Consider the following 25,765-nt stretch of genomic DNA (forward strand, 5'->3'; position numbering starts at 1 on the left):
CTTACAAAGCTCAAAGAAATATTTTGATTAATGCCAGAGAGTTTGGGATAAGGACAGAAGATGACTGTGGCAATGAGAAAACACTTCAATAAATGTGGGGTAGAGAACACTGCTGAGACTGAGAAAGCATTACAGATTTTAAAAGAGCATTTCAGGGCAGATTATTAATTGCAATGAGACAGACCAAAATCTAAAAATGTCTAAATTTTTCATCCACCTTGTTTGAAGGTGCCCAATTTTCTCATAAACTCCATAATCACAGACTTAAACATAAGCATCATTTTGAAAAAGTATGTGTATTAGTTAATTATTTAAATACACATAAAAGTAGTCATCCCTAGGCATTCACACATGAAAATTCTGGTCTTATTTAACTAAAAAATGTACTCTGCCAGCTACATGCTGCTGTGTCACTAACAGAAGGACATTGCATTGTCATGGGGAGGGTTTGGATTAGGTCGTTTTGCTCATCCCTCTCTTTCCCTGTTATACAATTGCTGCATCTCCAGCAGACCATGTAAGCACTGCTGCTAGAGAGGTACCTACACTGCCTTTGAGTAACTGTCCTGCTACAAGACTTCAGTGAAGCTTGAACACATCACAGGCTTAGCTTTCTGTGGTTTTAAAATAAAAAAAAATAAGAGAGACATCGTGGCAAGTTTTTGTTCCAGTGGAACAGTCAAGTTTCCTCTCTAGCTTCATTAAGAGTAGCAGGGTCCTCTGCCCACATAAATCTGTGTTGTCAGCAGAGGATCTTGTTCAAAACACAAATATGGAGCACAGCAGCTACTCAAATCATATGGCTTCCAAATTGTCTAGGAGAGCTTATCAATTAAGTCTGGCAAATATCAGATAGGCAATAACCAGTGGCAAAAATGCAGTTACATTAAGACGAAGTACAACATAAAGAGAATGAACAGAATGTATGAGGTGGTATAATTGAGCAGCATGAATAAAGGTGATAGAAATGGAATTTTATAAATTAAAAGGGCATGAGCTAGCATGCGTAGGAGTAACTCATTGCCCTTTCCAATAGTCAGGAGTGATTTTCTTCTTTAATTGGATCATGCGTCTTCATTGCCCAATTGGATGTTTCTTTTTGCCCTCCTAAAGCACAGAATGCTTAAAACAGATTTTAAAATATGTAATAACATAAAACCAAGAGAGAAGAGTAATCAACAGAAAACTCATAGCACAAAAGGGCTGACTAGATTCTGTCCCTAGAAAGCTTTACAATACTTTACACTCCTGCCAAAGGAGATACTGGGTAAGTTTCCAAGACACTAAAGTGATTAAGTTTTGGTAGACATGCTGATTTTGCACTTGTCTACTTATGTCCATCAAGGGAATTGTTTTCCTTCTCTCTCCTTTCTCAAACCACTATATTGATCCTAATGCCATACATCAAGACAGGTGCTCTAAAACACGTGTGAAGTTTTCCTTACAAGGAGATTGCTTTGGTACTCCAGCAGTAAAGTTCTTTCAGCAACCAAAATAAAGTGTGCACTGCAAGAACTGTGTTAATATGACAGTATCAGAAGAGTTGAACAGTGAAATCTGGCCTGTGTATCAACAATATCAAGTTCTTAGATCTCATTTTCAAAAGTGACTTTACTACCATGAAGCCTAAATAACCCGTGTGCTTTGCAAAATAATCACCATTCATCTACACATTAATGCCAGGCTAGAAGGACTCAGTGTGGACCATTTTTCCCAAAGCACCAGGACTTAAAAAAAAGTTGTGGGGAAAAAAAGAGTTTGCTTAATTAGCTCAAACTCTATTCTGTACACAAAGCAATGGCCAGCAGTGAGATAACAGCTGTGGGAAGTATCTAATCTACTGCTCTGCCATACACCTCACACACAAGAACTGTACCTCTCACTCCAAAAAAAGAGTTCTTTTCTGGAAAAGAGCTCAAACTATTTAAAAAATTAATCTAACACAAAACCCCCTGAAACCAAATCCAATTGATCCCTGTGGAGTTTCTTGGAAATGTGTAAATACTTAACACTATTTTTTTAAGTTGTACTGGGAACCCAAACACTTTGAATTCAGCTCCTTTGAAGGCTTCTCCTGTGATGGTACAGTTGCTTTCTGTGACATGGATAAAAAAAGTCTGTCTTATCTTTTGAACAAAATGTCTTGTTTTCTTCCTTATGACAACTGGTCTTGTGAATGTCCACATAACCACAAAGCATAAAAGTGTCATCTGTTCTCTTAAAAATTATGAAATTTTCATGTGCCCACAACCATCATCCAGATGTACTCTTCAGGCTTTGTTGAATTTATGATCTCAAACCCTTTTGATTTTAGGAGGCACTAACGTAACTTGGGGCCTTGGACAGTTTGATCCTAACAAAGATTGTCAAAGGTACCTTTTTGCTTGTCTGCCCATGGGTGAGCCAGCTTTGCTTGCACATGAGCCACTTACTGCACAGACAGGCCCCCATTTCTTGGTTGAGATATTCACTGGCAAGAGACAGCCAAGTCCAGGAATTAAGCATGCATGGAACTTGGAAAAAAGGGACTGTGAGCTCTTAATATCCTCTATCCATCTATCTGAAGCTGTTGGATTGTTGTGTTGACCTAAATCTAGCACTGATAGCCAACAGGAGACATAAATAATTAGAAGCCACTTCTAGAAGTGTTAAATCTTGAACTTTTGTTTCCAGCTCTCAATCTGCAAAATGCAGACGCGAGTTATTTACTTCAGAGGGCAATTAATATTTTTTTACCCCACCTCAAATCAAACTTATGTGGAAACCCTCTATATGCTGAGACAGGTCTTTAGATGCATGAATCTGAATACAAAACATGTCCCTCTTAAATTGGATTATTTCCTATGGATTGAGCCAGAGACAAAAAAAATCCCCATAAACTCCTTGTGACTCAGAAAAAATTATTCCATGCTTCAAGCCAACCTCTCCACCTCAGACAAACTACTTCCCAAGACCAATTCTAATGAGTATAAGATTTGCATGCAAAAATTCACCATGTGTTTCAAAAATTTGTTTTATAGGAATCATTGTGCTTTACACACTTTTTTTCCAAATAGTGGTAGTTAGATCTGGACCTCAAGCCAAGCAGCAGATGTTGGAATTTCCATGCAGAAGGCAGCTGCCAGTGACCCAGAGGATCCCCTCTTACTAAAGAGCTGCTGCTTCCATACAGAGAATGCTAAGTGAGAAGGAATTGCAGCGTATGTTACATTCATGTAATTTTAGGACAAATCTGTGCTGGCTTTTTTCCTTACAGGGGAAAAGCCTTCTGCATTTTGGAAGCAAAAAAGCTTTTCTTTATAAATGGCAAAACACTGCAAGTGTAATGTTGGTAACTCACCCACTGGTGTTTATGATGCCTCAGGGACAGAACTTGAATGGGACCTGAGACTTGACTTCTAAACCCCTGCACTGAACTTATGTAAGAATGTAATCCTGTAATGTGCTATTTATGGTTAGCTTAGGCAATCTTATCTAAAAGGCCTCATGAGAAAAGTTATGCTCTAATACATATGGATGCGATAACATCTATTCTAGGCTAATCAACAGGCATTTGTACAATTAAAAAATGCCCAGTCAAGATTGAGGCTGCATTAGCTACAGATCTCAGTAGGCTCTTTAAAGCCACACTGGTGCCCAGGAAGCCTGGTTCAACAAATATGTCCTTAGTCAGAGCCAGAAAGATTAATAGAGGATATCTTGTCAGATGAAGTTGATGGTTTGCTTGCTTCACACTGCACTAGCATTTTGCTGTCTAGACCAAGTGTTTGTTAGTCTGCACCAGACTCCCTGGCTCTGTTCTGGTAGAAGTTAAATACTCCTTGATGAGAAAATTCACAAATGGACGTTAGACAGTCTATGTTGGGATTGAGATTGGACGTGAACTGTGTCAGGCTTGGTCCCCTCAGCTTCCACAAGCCCTCCAAGAGCACAGAGCACACAGCCAAGCTGAGTCTGTATCAGAACAACTGATATCAGAGAGTTTATGGCAACTCAACTCAAGGTTTTTGCATGACTAAGGTCAGACGTACTTTAAGATACCAGTCTAGCAAGATCCTCAAATAAAAATAAACAAAGTCCTCCCTACAGCTATTCTGGAGAAGATTAACTCATTTTCTGCTCACTACACCTCTCTTTGCTATAATCGTGGAAACCAATAACAGTTTTCAACCACCTTTCTCTCCACAAGGTAAACAGGTCCCATCCATAACAAACTCTCAAGCCAAATGATATAATTTTCCCACATTGTCATGTCCATATTCCACCTCCACCTCCACAATGGAACTAGCAGACTTAGTTACTCATAGCTTCATTGCAAACAAGAAAAGGGATGAAAGACTATCAAAGGCTTCTTGAGGACTTTCTCAGAGGTATTACAAATAATTTAAGCAAATCAGACTAACAGAGAAGGTAGCATGTCATTGTCCTGTATTCCGTTGCTTCTAAACTGTTCCCAGTTCTCTTGATCTGAACATCACATACAAAGAAGAAAATTCAATTTTAATGAAAAAGTTCCTTTCCCTCCAAAATCAACACACATGACCATACAGAATTTCCATCAAAGTCAAGAATTTATAATACCAAATTTCACCATTTAAAAGATTTCATGCTTGAAATCACAAACCCCCTGGATCTTCCCCTTTCATTATTTAAAAAGGTTGCACAATCAGACTTGACATACCATGAGACTTCCATTCCTTTTCAGCTCTGCTTTGGTCATCCTTTGATTAATATCACGCTTATCACAAATACGTACATTTGAAAAAAGTCTTCCCCACACACCAAAAAATAACCTGTATCATGCTCTGTCTTCAAATTTGTTACAAAAATTACCCCTGCTGCACGTCACACCACAGACACAGCTGAAAAGAAAACAGTGGTATAACTTACTAGGAACTCCAGACACCAGCCGTAGTGGACGTAATACTCGGAAAGCCCGCAGTGCTTTAACATCGAATCCGGCACCTTTTCCTCCTATTGAATTCCCTCCATCTGCTTTGGTTGCTTGTTCTAAAATTGCACTAAAAAGCCTGCAAAAAGAAAGAGGAAACAATCTGTAGGCAGGCAGCAAGGCTTGGGCTAAACAGGAACAGAGATCATCACCATCATATCACCCAAACTATCTCACAGACCCGTGAAGAGTGTCACACCTCCCTCTGACATTCCCATATGGTGGAGGAGAGACAGACTCTTCCCATATGCAACAGCCTATTGGGGATGTCTATACCATTTGCAAAACACTTGTTCCTGAAGCAGACATAAACATGACAAAAAGCTCCTCCTTCATGCTCCTCCATGGCTCCTTGCAGCCAGCTATGGGCTACCAACACTTTGCTGTCTTTATTAACCAACAATCCACCTTTGGAGGAGAAAATCATCGCCCTTAATTAAGCCAATCATTAATTAGCTGCCACCCATTGTACAAAGAATTAAGATTCACCAATGGCACTGCAGGTGGAACTTGGTGTAAACTTGAGGACCCTTCAAGGGGCAAGTTCTTACTTAGAGCATGCTCACACTGTGTGCTTGTAAATCCCCTGATGCACTGGCTAAGGAGAGTGCAAAACTGTAGGAGTCTTATTATTAGAATGTTTTATTATACCAGCTTTAATGTTTTATCTTGGCTAATAGGAGTAGATGCTTTAAGGAGAAGATGTCTCGCTCAGAATGCATTTTAAAAGGCAGAGCAAGAAAGAAAAGACAATGTTCTTCTGTAAAAAACCTGAAGGCTCACCCTATCTGCTAATAAGAACTTGATTTAATAAATTAGCTTTCAGGAAGCAGCTTCCATTTTTCTGGTAAAACATTAGTACATTTGGGGGAGAACGGATTCCTCATGAATTTGCTAATGATATTGCTTTCAGCCTTGAACTCCTCAGCTTGAACCCAGCCAAATTCAGTAGAGGTTAAAAGCTGTTCCAGCCTAAATGGATGTTTGGAGCTCTGTACATAAGGCTTGCTTGGGAGTGGCAGAGACCCTTTGGTCTGTTGGGTGCCATGGTGATACCACAGACAACTTGAAAGAAACTTCCTGGGGTGAGAGAACCACTCCAGATGGAGAGTCTGGACACAGCAATGGTTTCTCTCACCGACTTTGCAGTCTGTGGTGCCCCTGTCAGGATCTCATCCATATCTTGACTGGCACATTTCACAGAGAGCCCCCAGACCATGGGTCAAGCAGACACTGAGTTGGCTGATGGCTTAACAAGCAGCTCCAATGCCTGCAGCCTGCAGATAAATCTTACTGATGGGGTCACAAACACAGAGAGCTTGCTCTGGATATTAAAATGAAAATTCATTTGCTGAAACATCTAAATCAACAGATTCCCTCAGCACTAGATCCATACAAAAATGTGGATTAGGGAACTGCAAATGTGACATTCCTTTCTTAAGCAGGTTTTTGTTGTTTTTTTTTTTTAATTCATATTGAGAATCTTATACAACTTGTCAGCTGTGACTGAGAAACTCCTAACTGGATCTATTCAAAGCATCAACTTCAAGCACTGCAGAAAGATTTAACAACTAGGTAACGAGCATGGGAAAAACTGTGTGAGGAGGTTGGATGCTGAGTTTGTAGGTGTTGCAGAAGCAGGATACAGAGAAGAAAAAAGCAGAGCCTATGAGAAATACTGCATTGACTACAGATATCACAGAGAGAGACAAACAAGGGTTGATGCAAAGAATGTGAATTATTGGCATGTATGCATTTCTTAAACTGTGTACACAAATTATACAGTTGCAATTATCTGCTGGTCTTCACAATAGAAACACTGTAGGTCAAATTTGGCCTAATATATTTTCACTAAGTGACTGATTAAGCTCTAGCAATGTGCTCTGTTTCACATTCAAACATTTCTATCTTTCTAGTCCACAGAATTCCCATAATAGCTGATGAGTGACATACCTATACAACAGACCCCGTCTCCTGGGATCCTCTAAAGGAAAAAGAATTTACTGCAAAAAGGCTTCTAATGCTGTTTTTCAGCTCCAAGACTAGGAATCTCAAGGAACTATGAATCAGCAATTGTGCAAAACTGGGGGTCCATTTTCCTGATCCCCATTTTCACTGGCCCCATGTTTTCCCAAAGAGCAGCTCTTGGCACTGGGCACTGAGGCTGTTTCTGCTGCCACTTGCACAGTGAGCAAACCAGACTGCTCTAGAATTCTGCTGCCCAAGCAATGTCCTAAATTAGTTCAGGAGGAGCAGAAACACAACCAGTAGGACAGCTCACTCCCCTGCCTTCCCAGACTAGTGCAGCTCCACTGCAGGCCCGCTGGCCTTATTTTTGTGCTCCAGCACTGGCATGCTAAATGTGCTCTTTTGAGGTACCCACAGTCACTTGCTTTTGCACTTCAGGAATAATTTGCAGTAATTCCTGCTGCTCCTAATTTTAAAACCTACATTTAAACTTGAATTGCATTACTCCTGCTAATCCTGCTTTAATGCATTTACTCCATGCTTTATATTTCCCCTGTACTAATCCTGCTTTTTCCTAATGCATTACAACTTCTCATTTCTCCCATTTATTTTACTCTGCCTTCTGTATTGAGGTCTAGCCTGTGCTCAGTGTGGCCTACTGAATCTCTACTCCACTCTTCAAGTTTATAGAATATCCTGTCAATTTTTTTCTTTGTCCTCAGCACCTCCCTCAACCAGGCATGGGCAGACATCCATGATGTACAGGTACCTAATGCTCTTTGGTTTATCAGCTAATTGTTTTCTGAGACTAAACAGCCAGATGGATGTTAAACTACTGATACAAAAGATGAGGCCAGAGGCCTTATATAGGAAATTCTGCTCTTTGATGAAAATACTTTGGGAAAGTTTTCAGTAGGTATGGTGGAGCAAGGTACACTTCTTTATCAGTAGATGAGTTAGCATGCTCTAAACGTAGGGTGAGAGAACACTGTGCTGATAGAGAAATAAGAGTTTGGGTGGTACAAAAAAGGCAAGAGGGCTAATCTCTTGTGGCCACTGGAAATCTCACCATTAAACCTCCCCTCCTCCAAAAACCAGACATCAACCTTATTTACTTCCACCTAATTGCTTTCTGCCAGTGTAAATTCATGCCCCATTTTCATTTGGATATCATATTTTCCACTGCTGAAGCACAATTAACATCACCTTAATTTCTGGATTTCATTTGTGACCTGACTACACCTTAACTAAATTCATCTGACAGACATGAACTATAAGAGCAGAAAACCAAACTTTTATAACATGCATGGATGGATATGCTCCTTGCTTTGTTTGGGGTTTTTAAAATTTACCTGTGAATTAAGAAGCTAGCTTCATTGGGGTTTTTTTCTTGTATTTTTCTATTTCCCTTTTGACATTTGATATATCAAAAGGGTTTTCACTTTGCTAGATGACCCCAACAACAGCATGATAAGGCTGTAACCTGCTCTTCATCTCTTCCTCTGTGGGGAGTACACTGTGATTTTTATTGCATAAAAAAAACAAACTTGTCATGGTCCTCCAAAATATAGAAAGAAAACAGAGGCCTTGGTATTTCTAAGGCAAAAAATCAGCAGAAAAACATAGCTGAAAAAAAAATCCTCTTAGGTATAAAAAAAGAGTAAAGCACAAAGGTGTTTTTCACAGTGTTTTACAGTTCACCTGTGATTTGTGAGTGTGAAAATGTTTGGATCGTCCCTCTAGAAACTCCCCACAGGTCTTCAGTAAGATAGAAACTGGGACCACATTTTCCAGTCTGCTCTGACTTCAGATTTTGTCCAAATATCTTCACTGCTTCCCTTCTCAAGTAAGACTATAATATTGCCTTTCAAATTACACCACCTTTTTCTCTGGCAGTAGTTACAGGTCCTTGGAGAATGACTGTGCTTGGCAGACAAACCACACCACTGCCAGGAAAGACAGATACTCTTCCCTCACAATATTATCAAGCTGGTCTTCTCTCAAGAGAAATTTCATAATATTAAGGGGCATCACTGTGATATCTGAAAGTTTTAGTGTTTTCATAAAGAGGAACAGCAAAAATGAAGGAAGCGGGAGACAATTTGCCTAACCATTAGTGCTTGTGGGTTGTGCCTCATTGAGTGGCTTAGGGGTCTGGTTTCTACTATTAATTAATAATGCTGGTAGAGCCTCTGACTGATACCCTCACACAGACATTCTTCAAAGCAGTATTTAAAGTGCCACTATAGCAAGGTCAGAGGCTATTTAAAGAGAAGTCAGATTCAAACTCTACAAGACGTAGCTGATGAATAAACAGGTCTCCCACACTTCAAGAATGATAAGCTGCTACAAGCCTACAGTCTAAAATGCATCCTTTCACCAGAAAACAGAGCAGCTGTGTTCAGTGCTTCCCTCTGCTGCTGTTGCATATTCCTACGGCCTTGTTAGAATCTAAAATCCCTTTGGATACCAGGGGATCTATCTTCAGAAGGCAGGGGAAAGTATACAGGCACATTGTTAAAAACATTTTTCATGGCAACTGTGACTCCTCTCTAAAATTTATACCTGTTCCTACACATGTCCATTTTCCTCTTACTCTACTGACTCGTTCATGTTAAGGTAAAGCAAGCCAGATGTGCTATTATTATCTATTGAAGTTAAATGTGGTGAGCTGAGTATAGGTGGATTTGAAAGATCTAAAATCTTTTTTTTTCTCCTTTAACTTGCAACAGTACTTGAAGAAGTGCTTCCCACCTAGCCAATGCTTTGTTGCATCTTTGAAAATTAGAGATGATTGGTAAGGCAGAGCAAGCACAAATGGCAATTACCACAGTTACACCATCTTTGTCCCACACACCAAATAAATCTCTCTGCTCTCTGCCCCAGTGTTCAAATAACTCAGCTTTCTCCAATAGCTCCATCAATAGGTAGAAAAAGGCACCACAAAGAAATGTTGTTATCAGCACTTGCTCTCTTCCTCTTTCCTCTCTCTTTTCCGAATTTATTTTAAACCTTTTCCATGGGGCTTCCTTCCTGGCAAAATATTCAAATACACTGAAGTTTAAACATAATGTCACTGAGGGATTTCAGATAGCCCCTAGGAAAAGAAGACAGGGCAGGAGAGGAACAGATGGTATCACCAAGTAGATTTTGCAGAGGGGCTGTGGAGAGGAGAAACAGCACACCAGCCTAGGCTGTGGTACTGTACCAGTGAGTTTAAACAGATAAACATCAAAGGAACCCATCTGGCCTTGAAGTGGAATCTGTCACTTGAGATTGTTGCTATTTAACAGAGACCTTGGGGTCTTGGCCATGTTTATTATACTCATGTAATCCTTCCCCAGTTACATTTTTTCTTCCCCATCTCCTGACTAAGAGCTGCTGGAGGCAAAAGCAGATAGAGGAGCTGAGAGCTGCAGCTTGTGTCATTGGCAAGGGAATTAATTTCAGCCTGAATATCATCTTGCTGATTAACTGCCCTCGTAGGAAAATTGAAAAGGACTGTACTTAAACTAGATATAATGCTGCTCTGTGATTTCTGGAGTCCTGCTGTCTCACATCCAATGGAAAAAGAGGAGGTAATGAGTCCTCTTTTTAAAATGCCTCTTTCTCATAAAAATGAAAAGGGAATAATCACATTCACAGGAGTTTTGTTCTTCAATCTTTCTTCAACTTAGGCAGCAATTTCCAAACAGGTGAGATATCTGAGGGCATTCAAAGGCAGAACCAGTGATGGAATTGGACATCATTACCAGGGGAGGGGGTGGGGATTTTCCAGTTTTCAGGTACTGACATGCTAAGGGATCCTCTGTCTGTAGGTAGGAAAAAAGGAGAAGCACAATGGCTGTTGCTGTAAGGGGAAGCTTTATGCCCACGTGAAGAAGAGAGGTCTTGAGACTAAGAATAGGCTTCAGCCTGTTCTCCCTCCCCCTCACTGGGAATTCTCCTTCCACCCACTCTTATCCATGGTGATGGGAGGTGGGAGGTATTGGGAAGCACGCAGCACTTTGCTGATTAAATATTTTGGGGCCAGCACAAAATGGTCAGGAAGGCTGATTGGTGTGGGGCAGAAATTGCGAGGGGGTTTTGATGACTAGGAGTGTCCCCTTTGACGTTTTCCCTAAGAGTTGATGCAGGGTTTCCTTGGGAAACAGGTGAAAAGACTACAGATATTTGTGGGCGATGAAACTCTCTAACAATGGAGTGGTGGGAGGATGGGACAAATTATTCAGGCAAAGAAATAATTGTTCCCATTGTATTCAGAGGTAGTTTATCCTTCACCTCTTCCCTTCAACAACCACAATTCCAATCCCTTGCTTATCTCTAACCCTTAGGCAGAAAAAGCAGAAGATCCATTATTTTGTTTTTATTCAAATAAATTAAATGCCAAACTTGAAAAACATGGAGAGACGTAAGAGAATTAGAAAGGTTGCAGCTCAAAGTGGTAATTTGATCTACAATAGTAAAACTAGTCTTTAAAGAGGTTAAAAGATTAAAAGGGTCAAAATTAAAATGTTGAAATCACCAGCTGAGCAGTGCAATTGAACTGAGGAACTAATTTTTGTTTGTAAGTAGGAAAACCAGGGATTTAAAATTTTCTTCCATCTTCCAGAATGAGAAACATCAGCAAAAGTTCACAAGATGGCAGAATTTATCTGTCACCAAACTCCTAATCTTAATTAAGGGACTACCTATATATTATTTTTTTAAAATTCATACAGATTTAAAAACAAATGCATTTTCTTGCAGTTAAGTACATTCAGGCAATTGACTTGATCTAGCTTTGGACTGTGTTCTCTTCTTACCTCTAGCTCCCAAAGAGCAGTTTAATTTCCCTGTCTTGCAAACCATTAAAAGGGTGTTTGCCAGAGGAACAGGATGGAGAGCAATGTCTAACATCACCCATGTGTAACAAAGCATTGACCCACTCTCATGGTCCCAAAGGTTGCCAGTATCTCCATGTGAACAGCGCCTTGAGAAACAAACTTGGTACTCACCCTACTACCACAATTATAAAATCTAGTAAATTCCAGCCATTGCGGAGGTAAGCGTTGGGGTGAAAGAGAAGTCCGTATGCTATTACTTTTAAAAATGCTTCCACTGTAAAAATTATGAGAAAGAGATATTCCACTCGTTCCTGTGGAAGACAAGAGAACAAGAGAGACACTGGTTAGTGTGACAAATCACAAATCAGGATGTTTTCTTCTGTCCTAGTCCACCCCTGCTGCCACCAGGGTACACCTCCCACTCAGCTTGCTGGCCAGAGGGCTTTGCTCCTCAGCCTTGCATGGCCTGCAGCCACTCTGACACTACAAGGGACAGTAAATTTTAGTTCCATTCTGAAATTTGCTGCCCTTTTCTTGGCAGGGACTGACCCCTGAACTGGCTTGTGCAAAGCAGGAAGGGAGAGGGTCAGCAGGAAGTTCCCAGGGCAAATATTGACAGCCATCAATAATGAGCTGCATCCAGCCCTTTTCTGCCTCTGGAGAGGAAACGTTGCTGCATGCGATACTGTGGAGAGATGGGGAAAATTAAATGAGCCCACCTGAGACTGATGTGTATGTCAAACTGAGCTTTCTTTGGGATTCCCTTTTCTGCTGCTGGGGAATAAGTAGGCTGAATATCGGTGGTAAGTGATTCACAGATCAGGCTGACTAACGCTAGAGGCTTTTAGTCATTCTGTCAGAATTGTACATATCCCTGCAAAATGCAGGCTGCAATTAAGCATATCCAAACAAAGGCACTTCCAGTTACAGTAGAGCCTGATTTAGGACAAGAAAGCAGGCTTTTGGAGTCAGTACACAGGCTCCCCATCTCTCATCCCCAGGGCTTTTAGCCCCGGTGTGGAATAAGGATAGCAGTATTGCAGAAATGGTAGGGATCTCCACCTAAGTAGGAGGGAAACTGCAGCATTAGGTAATCCCAACACAAGTGCTGCGTGGCAAGCTGAGTGGGAGATAAGTGCATGAAAACTAGATGACAGCAAAAGGAGACCAAGTCCCTACAAGGTTAAACTACAAAGTCATTAGAAGTTCACACTGAAGAAATAAAATCCAAGATAAATACAAATTAAAACATCCTAGGCATTCCTGACATATCTTAAAGGATACCCAGCACAACAGTCAGACAGGTCACTATTTTTTTTTCTGCTCCAAATTGCAATTGCCCTGTTCCACTGTCCAGTTAAATGCATGAATGACATTTTCACATTATACAGCAATAGAGAATGAGCAGGATTACAAAAAAATTAGTTCCATCATGTGACAGCTGCCCATTCGAATATCTTCAATTCAGCTCTGAATAATTAACAGTTCACAAGAAGCCTGCAGATCCAAGAAAAAAAAAGCTATTGCTAGCTCATCTGCATGTTTACATTAATGTGATATTTTAAAAGACTGAGAAACTCCATCTGACAGTAGCAGGCACATGTTTGTGCTTTAAAATATTGCTGGTTTGCCTCAGACAATGCTTTCCCAATGCCTGCAGTATCCCCCAGTGCTTAGCACAAGGAATGCCTAAAAAAAGAAAAAGTGTCATTCTGCAGTTATCTGATCCAGTAGTAAAGCTTTTGAACACACCCACAGCAGAGGATTTGTCTGTCGTTGTCCCAGATGGAGACACAGCAGCACACCAAGGATTTCCCTTCCCTTGAACTCAGAAAAGGAAACAACAGCACACAATACTATGTTCCCAGCTCTACAAATAGGAAGTGCTTGCAACCAGGAGTCCAACCAGGGACTTGAGCACAGGAAAGAGCCCCATGATGGCTGCATGAAAGGACTGACATAGCAGCCCTTCTCCTTCCACTACAGCTGAGAGCTGAACGAGTACTGATACACAAATCACTGGCAAACAATGATCCATCTCCAGGCACACATTTGTAAAGCAGGACCAGCTATTGTGGAATCTCTCAAACAAAAACAAAAAGAAATGCAAAATGACCCTGTGATGGGAATTCCATGTGGTCTCCCCAACTGCACTGCACCTTTGTGGGCCACATGGCTCTACCAAAATGGCCCGAGGCCCAGCCCCACACAGACAGCTCATGGGAGCTCTGCCTCGTGGAGCAATGCCCCATGTCTGTCTGTGTAGAGATTGAAGAAAAATGAAAATGGACTCTGAGGGGAAAAACCTGCCCTGAACTGAGGATGGGAGTAGGGAGTGCTGTGCCTGAGATGGCCAAGGCCTCACTAGTGCCAAATGAACACCTTTGAGGATGGAAAAGAAGATTTCTCTTATGGCAGTCCAACCCAATAATTAGTCTTCCTTGCTCCCTGTTTCAACCAGGGCCTTTGCACAGTTGTGGGCACGCTCTTTTTCCCCTCTCACAAGAAGGGCCAAACTACTCCTCATCCTGCCTTGGCGGCTGGATGCACACTCAGTTCATCTCCCTCCATAAACACACACGGGATCATGACAAAGTGTTGCAGGCCCTAAAACCTCTTTTAGTAGCCACAGCTGAGATGGCACAAGGGGGTGTGGAGGAGCCCACCCACTCATTCAGCAGCTCCAGGGCCATTAGAAGCAGGTGGGCAGAACAGGTGAACTGGAAGGCCTGAGGCTGATCCTGTGCCCAGCAATTTAACAGCAGACGTTGTCACTGGCCCCCAGGGACAAACGCTGCTGCCAGCTCTGTCTGGCTTTGTGCTGCACAGCCACAGCACTCTGCAGGCCAGCACAGCCTTTCCACTCCATGAATTTCACTGAAATACCTGTGCTAGTGCCAGCAAAAGGAGTCCCTGAAAGAAAACACTTGGGAAAATTCTGGAACAACTTTTTTTTTTTTTAATTAACTACTATTTTAAAAATATTTAGTGCTGTACAGAGCAGACAATATATCAGCAACTAACATGTTCCATTTGGCTGGATTTAAGAGCCTCGTACCTTTTCTATCTCTAAAGATGCCTATGGGAATACAGACATTCTTTGTTATTGTAATAAATGCTGCTTGTTGAACCATGTTATGGGAGTAATAATATGCCAAAGTATTGCACACAAATGCATGCATATACATCTATATATTGATATATACATATATGCAACTACAAGCTGTTTGAATAAATTCCTTACAGTTCTTCAGCTAAGGTGGAAAGATCCATAAAAAAATAAAATTCTATAAAAGGTTCTGAAATTAACATAAGATACAGAATATTGAGCTGAGGATAGATTTTATGATCCTCTGCACTTAAATTAATGATTTCAGGGTGTAAAACTGAAGGAAAAATACTGCTGAGATTAAACAGTGCAGCTGCTCCAAGACCATTTCAGAAAGCCACTCCTGCTCAGACTCAAGAAGAATTTGAAAAGCCTACTAAATAATTTGTGTCCCCTTTTTTTCCTATACTATAAAACTAAAGAGCCTTTATGAACAGAGCATAACTCGGTAATGACATAGCACAACTGAGTTCCCCAGAATGTGGGCTGCAGCCCCAGTTCTGATGCCACCTTGCCCGGAGAGGGCAGAGATGTGACTCAGCCACTCCCTGCCTCAGGTTAGAAGTGACAGGACTGTGTCTCACCCTCAGCAGCCACAAAACAATGAATTTGTCTCTGCTAAATGGGCATCTGCACTTTTGATTGCTCATTTGAAGCTCTGCTCTCACAGATGAGGTAGACCACAGCCCAGTGTTTCAATCTTCCAAGGGACAGAGCACTGCAAAGTATCCATCATCCCAACTCCTCTGAGAAGCTAATTTGGTACAATTTTAGAAGAAGCCAAGCTAGAAAAAGATTGGTATTTCTCTCTGAGAGAGTTCCCTGCTGACAGGGAGGGAGGGAGCTGAGCACAACATTTGTGGGACTGAAAGGAGATAGCAACAGCATTGCCCCTTGGAACAGTAATCCAAACCACAGCATCAAAAGAGAGGGAATTTTGGAGCTGCAAGAAAGAAGGAACAGTATTTTTTAATTTGTCTCTTAGAAATGGGAACTATGGTCATGTGGCTGAGGCACATGAAGCATACTGCAGGCTGCAGAATTACAAAGCAGGAGCTTCCTCCTCAGACAACAGGGACATAAATGTTTTGAAATACAATGAAAAAATGCCAACAAATGATGGGAAGAAGAGAAAGGATAAAAGTTTTAGAAAGTGGAACAGTCCCTGGAGCACATGTGTTATGGAACTGGCTGTACCTCTGCTTGACTTTGTTTTGGGGCTTTTTTGTAGACCTAAGACATGAGCATCAGCTACCCTAGCTGATACATCAGCCAGCACTAACACTGCCAAGAAGCAACCTGTACATCATCTTACTCATACCAAAGAAACAAATATTAACTTACTGTTAAGGCTGTAAGATATATTACCCAAAGAGGATTACTGTATTATGTATGAAACCCCTCTAATCCCATGTGTCTTCCAAAGAAGTCATAGGTTTTGTTTTGTTTATAATTTTGAAACTGTAGCTAATGTCATCTTGGGTTCATAAAAGGAGCCTGAAAACAGGAAATCCAAGGAAATGACTCTAGGGTGTCATAAGGCTTTTCTCCTGACAGAAAGTGAGTAGACCAGTGCTGTTTCTGAGAAATGGTCATCAGAATGATTCACTATATCTTGATCCCAGCTCTCTAAACTCCATCCATCCATCCATCCATCCTGCTTGGTTATAACATTTTCGTTGCAAGAAAGATTAAATCACAATCACGTTCTTGCATTTCCTACACGCCAGTCGAAAGAACTTACCATCTAAAATTCAGTCACTAAATGTTTTCTCAGACTTTGCTCTCTCTCTCTCTCTCTCCTTGCACTCTGACCAGCTGCTACAAACCATGTTACAAAAACTACAGTTTATATGTTTGAAGTAATGAGTCACAAGCGCTGTGCAGTTAGAACCTTCATGGGGCTGCCTGTTTGACCTCAGCTACATCTGAGCCTGCATTATTATTCCCTACAGCTTCCTTAAACATAAGAGAATACATCTCTTCAGTAATGCAAATACCAGACATCCAAGGAAAACAGCAGTATTTTAAGGGCCTCTGTCATATAGGATGTTTTGGCAATGCTTATGGAAATAGGCTCTGAAAGATATGAATCAGAGTGGAAGCACTCAGACCCTTCCCTAGTAGGGAAAACAATCTTTTCTCGTGGTCAGTAAGGAGACTGAAGTGCAGTGCTGGGAAAGATGGCCCAGAGACTCCATGAAAAAATGTTCCAAGATTCTTGGATTACAGGTTACCATCACATCTGGGATATGGATATCCTCACTGTGTCAATATGCTAACCAGGAGACTACTGCTAATATGAATAACTGCAGCCTTCAGTGAGGAAGAGCCACATGTGTGCACTCAGAGGATCAATCCAATAAAGAAGTTTTTAAGACAGGTTTGTTGACAGTGAGTTACTTCTGAGTATATTTAGTTACTCAGAAGACATTTTCAGCTAAGTACGCATGAAAATATACAAGCACATGAGGGAATAAAACTTAAAAAAGACAGAAAGACAGAACATGCTTGGATTTTTTTTCAATTTCTCCTTAAAACTATTGTCACTGCAGAAACTAATGGTCATGTCCATTTAACAGAGAGAAAGTGATGATGTCATACTGCTGAACATAACTCCATTTGCTGCTATTTCTGGTCCTAAAACACAGCATCCCTTCTACATATTCCCCAAAAAGAATACCCCCAAAATTAGAGCAGAAGAACACTATCTGATTTTACCTGACAAAACAAGCCCAAAGGAGAAAGTGGGCAACTACTACTGACCTAAAGATTAACCCACTATTTTGGTAAACAGAAGTCAGGAGGGCTTCCAAAAGATTTGATTTCCAAATATGATCAGCACTGCCTTCTCTCCACTCCAGCCAAAGACTGTGTCAGGCTTTCAAATGAGCAGAGTTAAATTCATACCAAGCACTGCAGAAATACCAACTTTTAATTAACCCCTGCTAAATGGGGGATTTACTCACATCTGCCTTAAAGGTGTCCAACATAAGAATAAATGAAAGAATTCTCACTAATCTGAAAGAAGCAATTATAAAACAGGAATATAGTGCAAGCCAGCCTTCAGTACTTTATGATAATTCACAACGTGCCCACGATGTATTTAAAGAACTTCCCCTGAAATGAATAGAAGAAAGAACATAAATAGTTTTAAATTATTACAGGCCTCAAACATATACCCTATATTCAGGAGTTCCTTGGCAAATCAATGAATACTTCATACAGAACTCTTGCACAATTTAGTCTATATGGCCCTAGCTTTTCTTAAAGCACTTTGGCAAGGATCAAGTTGAATTTATTTACAGGTTTAGTGGAACTATGCTGGGTGTCAAAGTCCAGTTGTAATGCAGAGCCAAGGTAGAAGGGGATTGTCCTGGTTTAGGAGGAAACTTCCCAAGGGGTCCCTCTAGAAAGCAGATTCAAGCAGCCCCTCCCAGAACTTGTTTGGGAAAAGATTTCCTTGGAGAAAAGTGGAAAAAAACTGTTTATTTAACAAGCAAAGTATTCACAAGCATAAAAAATGAATATTAAACAATAAAACCTCTTGCTTTTCTGAAGAGATGGCAAATTCAGAAAGTCCTTTTTGTGAACTTTTTGCCCCACTTCTTTTGCTCCCCTTCACTCTCAGAACCAATCTTAAAGGTTCAGAACTTAATATCCAGCATAAACAGAACAGAGACTGGGGTGGGATACAAGCATCATAAAGTCACCCTAGGACAGGGGTCGATCTCCTGTGCTCCTTACCTAGTACAAACATACTTTCCCTTCCACTCAGCCACATGCTCATGCTCACTCAAACCAGAACACAGATGATGAATGCCACTGCTGTTCTGATTTATCATCCTTTCACCTACATTTTTCACTAACAGAATGGGAAAACAAGCCCCAAGTAATAATAATGTAATTATTTGGAGTCCTAAATTTCAGAAAGGGGTGACATGCCAATAACATTTGGATAGCAATACAATAGGAATATTGTTTTAAAACCTTTATACTGGAGAAGGTTCTGAACAGCTTGATTAATTTTGAAGACAGTCCTGCTTGAAAAAAGGATTTGAACTAGACAACCTACAAAAATCCCTATTCAACCTATATTTTTTCTGAGTCTCTAAATGCATATTTTATAACTCTAAATGTGCCTCTAGTCCTCAGAATAATCTAACAAACTTGATATTTCCTTTCCAATGCACACCAATGCTTTCCAGTGGGATACCTCATTCTTCATAATAGAGATGCTCAAGCAAGCATCATTCTGGATACACATAAAGGATTATACACCCATTCAAACTTAAATCTTGAACTCTGGTGCCAATTAGACAATGTCTAACACTTATAAGATGTTTCTTTACTGTCTTTGTCTAGCAATGGCAGAAATCTCTTGGGCATTGCTGTTCAAGATTATTTTTTTTAAACTGAAATAGAACAATAGGATCCTGTCTATGTGTGAGTCAAATCCAGAGATTATGTTCCTTATGGGTTCAGATTTTCTTTGGCGTAACCAAGAACTGAAGCCATACAAACAGGCCATGAACAAATATTCCAAACTGATCAGCTCTCAAGAGGCAAAGAAGGTTGTATCCTAATTTTTTTTTGTCCACTATTCTGATTAAACTGAAATGAGCTGTCACTTTTTATTTTGCTCAGACCAATAAGAGATTACCCTTCTAGGAGGAAGCAAAATCAGGGAAGGCAGCATAAAGTTTATGACTGAGAGAGCCTCATTTAGGATCTCTGCATAGAAATTAAAAGGCGGCAAGGTGTTGTTACCATGCCTAGGAATTAAATTCACCCCAGAAGAAGCTTTAACTGGTTTCCCTTATGCATTTTTGAAGCACTGAGGCAGCCCAGTGTCTTCTCCCAAGGTTAACACAGCCATTAGAAACACCCCCATCATTTTTCCATCTACCAACCACTGGTCCAGACCAGAGTACCAGAAACATCCATTTAAATCAGAGCAGCCCTAGTACAACAGCTGCATCTAATAGATCATCACAAGGCATAAGTGTCTCATCCAACTCCAAAAATGACTCAGATAAGTGAGAAATTGGCTACCCATCACGCTCAGGTGTCTGCACTCAATCACGTACACAGAGAAATACGCAAGTCCAGCAGCCACAAAGCATTTCAGTGTTCCACTTAATTAATTTTTAAAATCATTATTAATCTTAAAAAAACATGCTAGTGTTAAATATTGAGCGTTTTGTCGCCAGACAGAACTCTGTGTGTGTGTATGTGTGCATTTATCTCTACTTAAGGAGGGATTCTAGAGAACAATCTGATTAAATAATGATTCATTAGGACAGTTTCTAAAAGGTCTTCTCCAGAGTGCATCATCTAAGCAGGATACACCAGCACACTTGCTTTTGGAAACAGCCTACGTGACCTCAGCAACAACAGCTCTAATGATTTTAGTGTTTTGAACCACCCATGAGTCCAGTCCTAAAGGGGCAGGTCTGGAGTTCTTATCACAATATCACTTCAATCTGACCATCATGACACAATCAGTGCTTTCACTACATCCCTTTTCAATGAGTCCCTAAAATTCTTAGTGGTAGGCAAAATCTTAACAAAGGTGAAACCCAACCATCTGACTGCTAAAAGAAGTAACTCTCCCCCCATGGGATTTATTAATTTCTAATCATTTACATGATTTCAAAAGCTGATGATTTAACTTGCAATCAATTTTATGGCAACTATGATTTGTCTGCCATATAAACTTAGACTTGCCACATCAACAGGCACAGCAGGAAAAATTCATGGTTGTATTCAGTCATCTTTCCAAAAAGATGACCAAAAACTGGGCTCAAAAATGATGGATAGAATTCCCAACAGAGCTCAGCATGGGGATAGCAAGTTCCTTTGAAAATATACCTGTAATGAGACTTTCTATGTGCCAAGGATTTTTACAATCCCTTCATGGATAAGAGGTGGGGAAGAGTTATAATCCATACCCTTAACTTAATGAAGAATCATTTCTCCCAGAAAGTTGGATTTTTTGGGGTTTTTTTGTTGTGGTTTTTTGCTCTGTTGGTTTTGGTGGGTTTTTTGTTCTTTATGTTTTGGTTTTGTGGGTTTTTTTTGTTTGATTGATTTTGTTTTTGGTCTTTTACTTTTTAGAAATTCTCTGGTCCTATAAAGTTTTGAATAATTCTAGTGCATGCTAAGTTAGGCTAAAGTATAATCTTAAGCAGGGAGAATTTTGCGACTAATTTTGTCTGTAGGCTGAATTGCCCATTTCTTTTTCTTTACAACTTCTCAGGTAACACTAAAACATTATAAACTACCCCTAGACTGCCTTGCAAGGGGAACCCAAACTTGCACCCCCATGTGCTGAGCTGACAAGAGGGTTGGTGTTGCTCTTCCCCAGGAGCCCTTGACACAGAGAACATTTCCAGAAGGGAGCAGCAGCCAAAGGAAGGGGGATTTGGGCAGCTCTCCTGGGAAGAGACCTCAGCAAACTCGGGCTCCTCAATGAACCATGGACACACCCAGCAATATTTAGACCCTCTCTGGATCACTCTCCACCACTGAGCTAAGAGCCAGAGCTGCAAGTGAGCCCCTGCAGAAATCTGGCCTGGACCTCTGGGTTTTGACTTTTCTCTGACTGCCCATGCAGAACACCTCACCAAATCCCACTTTTGAAACATCTCTGTCAAATGCATTTTACTCCCATCACTCTTGCACATTTTGGGATGCTCTAATTTATGTTTTTAATCTAATACAATTCTTTTATAATTGTTTGTGCAGTGATGCCTGACAGGGAATGCTTTATAAATAAATCGAATTTATGACAATTTATAATCTCTCTCTCTTGAAATTTCTCAGTAAATAAATTGGTCCCACAGCTCAGTCTTCTAGGGTTGGGGTTTCTCTGAAGGCATTCACACAAACACACAAGGTGCATGCATGAAAGGAAGAGAAAAAGGGACAGAGAGAGAATGTGGGCACGTGTGTGTGACTTTCCTTTCCATGAGCAACTTCAGGGCATATTTAACATTCTGTTCACAGTGCTCAAGGCAGACAGGAAAAACACAACTGAAGGGGATGAAAAATGAAAAGTCCTTGGAGCTTTTTCATGTCAGGCTCCATTCTTCCTTTCCTGGGACAAAGGTTTTCATGTTTACTACCCCTGAGTAAGTCTCTCTTCGGTTTCTTGCTGCTTGAGCAGACAGGACACATGAAATGAGGCAGATATAAGGACCTCTGACAACCAGCACATAAAACTCATTTTATTTCCTTAATGGAAGGCTAATTGGTAATTAAAAACATGACTGCGACCTGTGCAGTACCCAGAGAATAGAAATTGATTTCATTTTAAACAGATAAAGCTCACAGGACTGCAGCTCTGCAGAGTAGCAAGACTTTCTGGGCAAGGAGAAGTGAAAGAAGTGCTTTAGTTTTTAGCAGGTTTTGCCAATTTAGGCAAACCAGAAAAACCCCAAAGAAATTTACCAGTTCTTCAGTCCCTTGGTTGACTCCCAAGAACTGCTCTGCTGACCCTCACTGCAGCTGCTACTGATGTTGAAATAGACTCAAGGACAAGAAGCTGGAAAATGAAATTCAGATTCTTGCCTGGCCTCCCCCAGTCAAACCAGGGCAGGAATTTTCATTTCTTGTAGGATCAGTGTGTGCCTCATCCTCCCAGGTGCGTGTATTGTAGGGATAAAGAGAAACTAATACTTTCACTGGATGCCAGCAGCTCCTACCCAGCCAGGCTGGGGCACCCCCAGGACACTCCACCAGCCCCACAGAGCCCATGGCACTGCTGGGGTGCTGCAGAGTAACACAAGGTTGTGTCATAATAAAAGATTTGGATTTGCTTCAAACAAGCCAAACACACAGATCTGGGAATGTTAAAACATTTTTGTTCAATAAAAATGTCTAAACATGAGGCTCTGCTATCTCTGCCCTTTCTGAAACTCTCAGAATGTCCCTTTACAGACAAGGGGAAAAGTTAGAATACTTCCAACTTTTCCTTCTAATACTCAACAAAACCAAGTTTTGAAATACTGGAATTTTTCAGACAATACCTAGATTTCCACCAGCCTGACTGGCAAATCAGCAGGAACACAAATGGGAAAAAAGAGAAACAGCTATGAAATGGGTTAATACATACTCATGCATTTAATTAAAAATAAGGAAGAAGGATTTCTAATTAAGTTCAGACAAGAATAAGGAATGAAGATTTCACCCATGCCATTTTTTGCAATAGAAAACTCTGTTAATAAATGTGGTGAGCACTGATTATCATGCCAGAAGAGAAGAGAGGCATCCCATGTACCTGTATTTTCTTTTACTATAATATGCCCTTAAGACAATACTTATTCTCATGCAGATAAACATAAAATAAAAACTAAGAAAAATATTAGAGTCTGGACAATGAGAAGTCAAGAATCCTATTAATTTCCTATACCGTCCTTTAATTAAACTCAGCTTGATTAGCTTCTGGCTGGTTTGCAAAAAGGTGTATTCTTCCTATAATTCCTGGCTGCAGGGGCAGCTCTGTCTCCTGCAAGCATTGCAGGCTGTGGGATCTCTGTCTAAAAGGAAAATTAGATTTCAGCTGGCCTGTCTGAAAAAGAAATAAAAAAGGAGATCTAAATCCCACCCACAACCAGAACTCCCTTTTATCATTTAAGTCAAATTCTTATGGCACCCATCACTCATGGGGAACCAGTCCTGGTGAAAACAGCTCTGAGAACTCAGCCAGATTTCCTCTACGTCAGAGCCCTGCTCAGGGCTGGCAAGCACCCTGCCAAATGGACTTGAATTTCAAAGATTTCGTGTTCACTCAATGAAAATAAGATGTTACACTCTGTGTTTTCACTCTCTCTGTTCCCAAGGCTCCCTTTCTCTTCAATCACCCTCAGGCTCGGAGCAAACAGGATTCATATTGATCTGTCTGAAAATTATTTTTAATGCCATTAATGTTATAGGCTGCTGTAATGGACCTCTTCCAAGTTTTTCATCCCCACTAGCTGTTCTGACTGACCTGCAACACACTAAACACATAACTTGCCTTGCTGCTGGCCAAGACCCAGCTCCCAGAACAGGGGAAAAAACCCTAAAAAATATAAATTTGACAAACATAATAAAATTTCTCATGAAACAAAGACCTGATTTTGGAGAAGATCTTAAATTAAGATTTTAAATTAATATGGATGTAATTTCCATCGACTTCTATAAGGTCTGTACAACCCAGAACTGAGGACAGTAAACTCTGGCCTAGTAACACCAGAAATATTCTACACTAACACAAAATCAAATTGCACGGACTTGGGGGATTTTAGCATTTTATTTTAGCTGTCTACAAGTTGTGCTAAGGCAGTGCTGTGCTAATGTTTGAGTTCTCTGAGAGAACTAATTAAAAACCATAATTAAATGGAATAAGCTGCTATTATTTATGAAACAGTGAAAATGGTGTTAAAAGAACATAGACATGGAAAAATGTTGATATTGCTTTTTCATTCTGTTCTGACTGTCTTTGGTACTGTTAGTAACACACAGATGGAAGGGGAACCAGTTTTGCAGGTAATAAGCATTGCTCAGTCCACAGTTTATCCTTATCCTTTGACAGACTGCAAGAACAAACACAGCAACCTAAAATTCATTCATAGAATATTTTATGAATGGAAAAGGAGCTGATGATTCAATTTTCACAAACACTTTTGTGTTCTGCTGAAGGCTTCTCATTTTAGTCAGTTGGTCTAAACTGAAATTTTCCAAGATACTTTCTTCTCTTCTAAAAATGTCTTCCTTATGGAATCCATCAGGATTCATGAAGATGTAGAAAAACATTCATAGGATAGCATGCAACTTGTCTTAAGCCCCTGAGCGTGACTTCACAAGCTACTTTCCACAGCTTATATTCCAGACAACTCTGTCACTTGCCTGTCCTCTGTTTCACTCTCCTATGCTGTCTCACCCTGCTTTATTTCAAACCCAATTTGTTTTCACAAGGAGATAAAAAAAGCCATAAGCAATGAGGACTATGAAACCACCGGCCTATGGCAAATGCCATAAAATAAAATAATTAAGGGAAATTCTTTAATTTTAATTAGCTTCCCTTCTGCAATCATTCCCTTCATGAAAAGTTCAATTACCAAGAACCAGTGCTGTTAGATTCACTGCACTATATTATAGTTAGCTGGGCTGTTGCACAGAAATGGGAACTGACAGTGAAATCTCTTGTACAGCTTGCCAGATATGAAACTAATAGGGCTGAATTATCCCACAAGTCTTCTGGAGCTGCCTGAAAGGATGAGATTGCCAGCCTGAAAGGATAAGTTTGTCTCATCATGCAAGTGCTTTAGATCTTCAGAGAAGGCTGCAGGGGTTATATAGCCAATCACATACTGAATGTGACTCAATGTCATGCTATTGCAAAACAAAAAAAGCAAACGCCACGCTAGGGTGTAAACAAATGTACGAGCCACAAGATGCAAGAAAAATTCCTTCTGCTCCACACAGTGGGGGTGAAAGCTTGGCTGAAGTTCTGTGAATGAAAGGATGCATGGATGGACTGGGGATGATCCAAGAGAAATCAACAGGGATCTCCTGAAGCGTACAAAAATTACCTGAGAGAAAAAGCTGTGGTGAGACCATTCAGCACGGAGAAGGTGAATCAACAGAAGGCTCTAGACTGCTGCAGAGAGGTGGTGAACAATTCATTTGCCCACTTGCACTTTGGATACCACAGGAAGTAAAGGTTTTACACTGGCATAAAGAAGGTTCAGGATGGACATCAAGGAAACCTTTCCTTGGGATGCCAGGAGAGAAGGCTGTGACAGAGCACACTGGCTGGGAAGTTACAGAGTTTAAATCCCTAGAGGTTAAATTCTCCTGTGGGATAGGATGACTCAATGGCCTGCCAGGGTGTCTTCTAGCCCTAACTTTGGTTATTTCTGA

General features: G+C 40.5%; 1 protein-coding gene across 1 annotated transcript in view; it reads right to left on the bottom strand.

Annotated features, from left to right (window-relative positions):
- Positions 1-25,765, bottom strand: part of CACNA1C (calcium voltage-gated channel subunit alpha1 C) — a 458,666-nt gene that overhangs the window by 184,237 nt on the left and 248,664 nt on the right. The window contains exons 4-5 of the mRNA XM_030959315.1: positions 11,917-12,056; positions 4,891-5,030 (exon numbers count right to left, since the gene is read on the bottom strand). Of these exons, the coding sequence (XP_030815175.1) occupies positions 4,891-5,030; positions 11,917-12,056 (280 nt within the window). The remainder of the gene's footprint in view (positions 1-4,890; positions 5,031-11,916; positions 12,057-25,765) is intronic.

Source organism: Camarhynchus parvulus, chromosome 1A (genome assembly GCF_901933205.1).
Source record: "Camarhynchus parvulus chromosome 1A, STF_HiC, whole genome shotgun sequence".
Classification (NCBI taxonomy): Eukaryota; Metazoa; Chordata; class Aves; order Passeriformes; family Thraupidae; genus Camarhynchus; species Camarhynchus parvulus.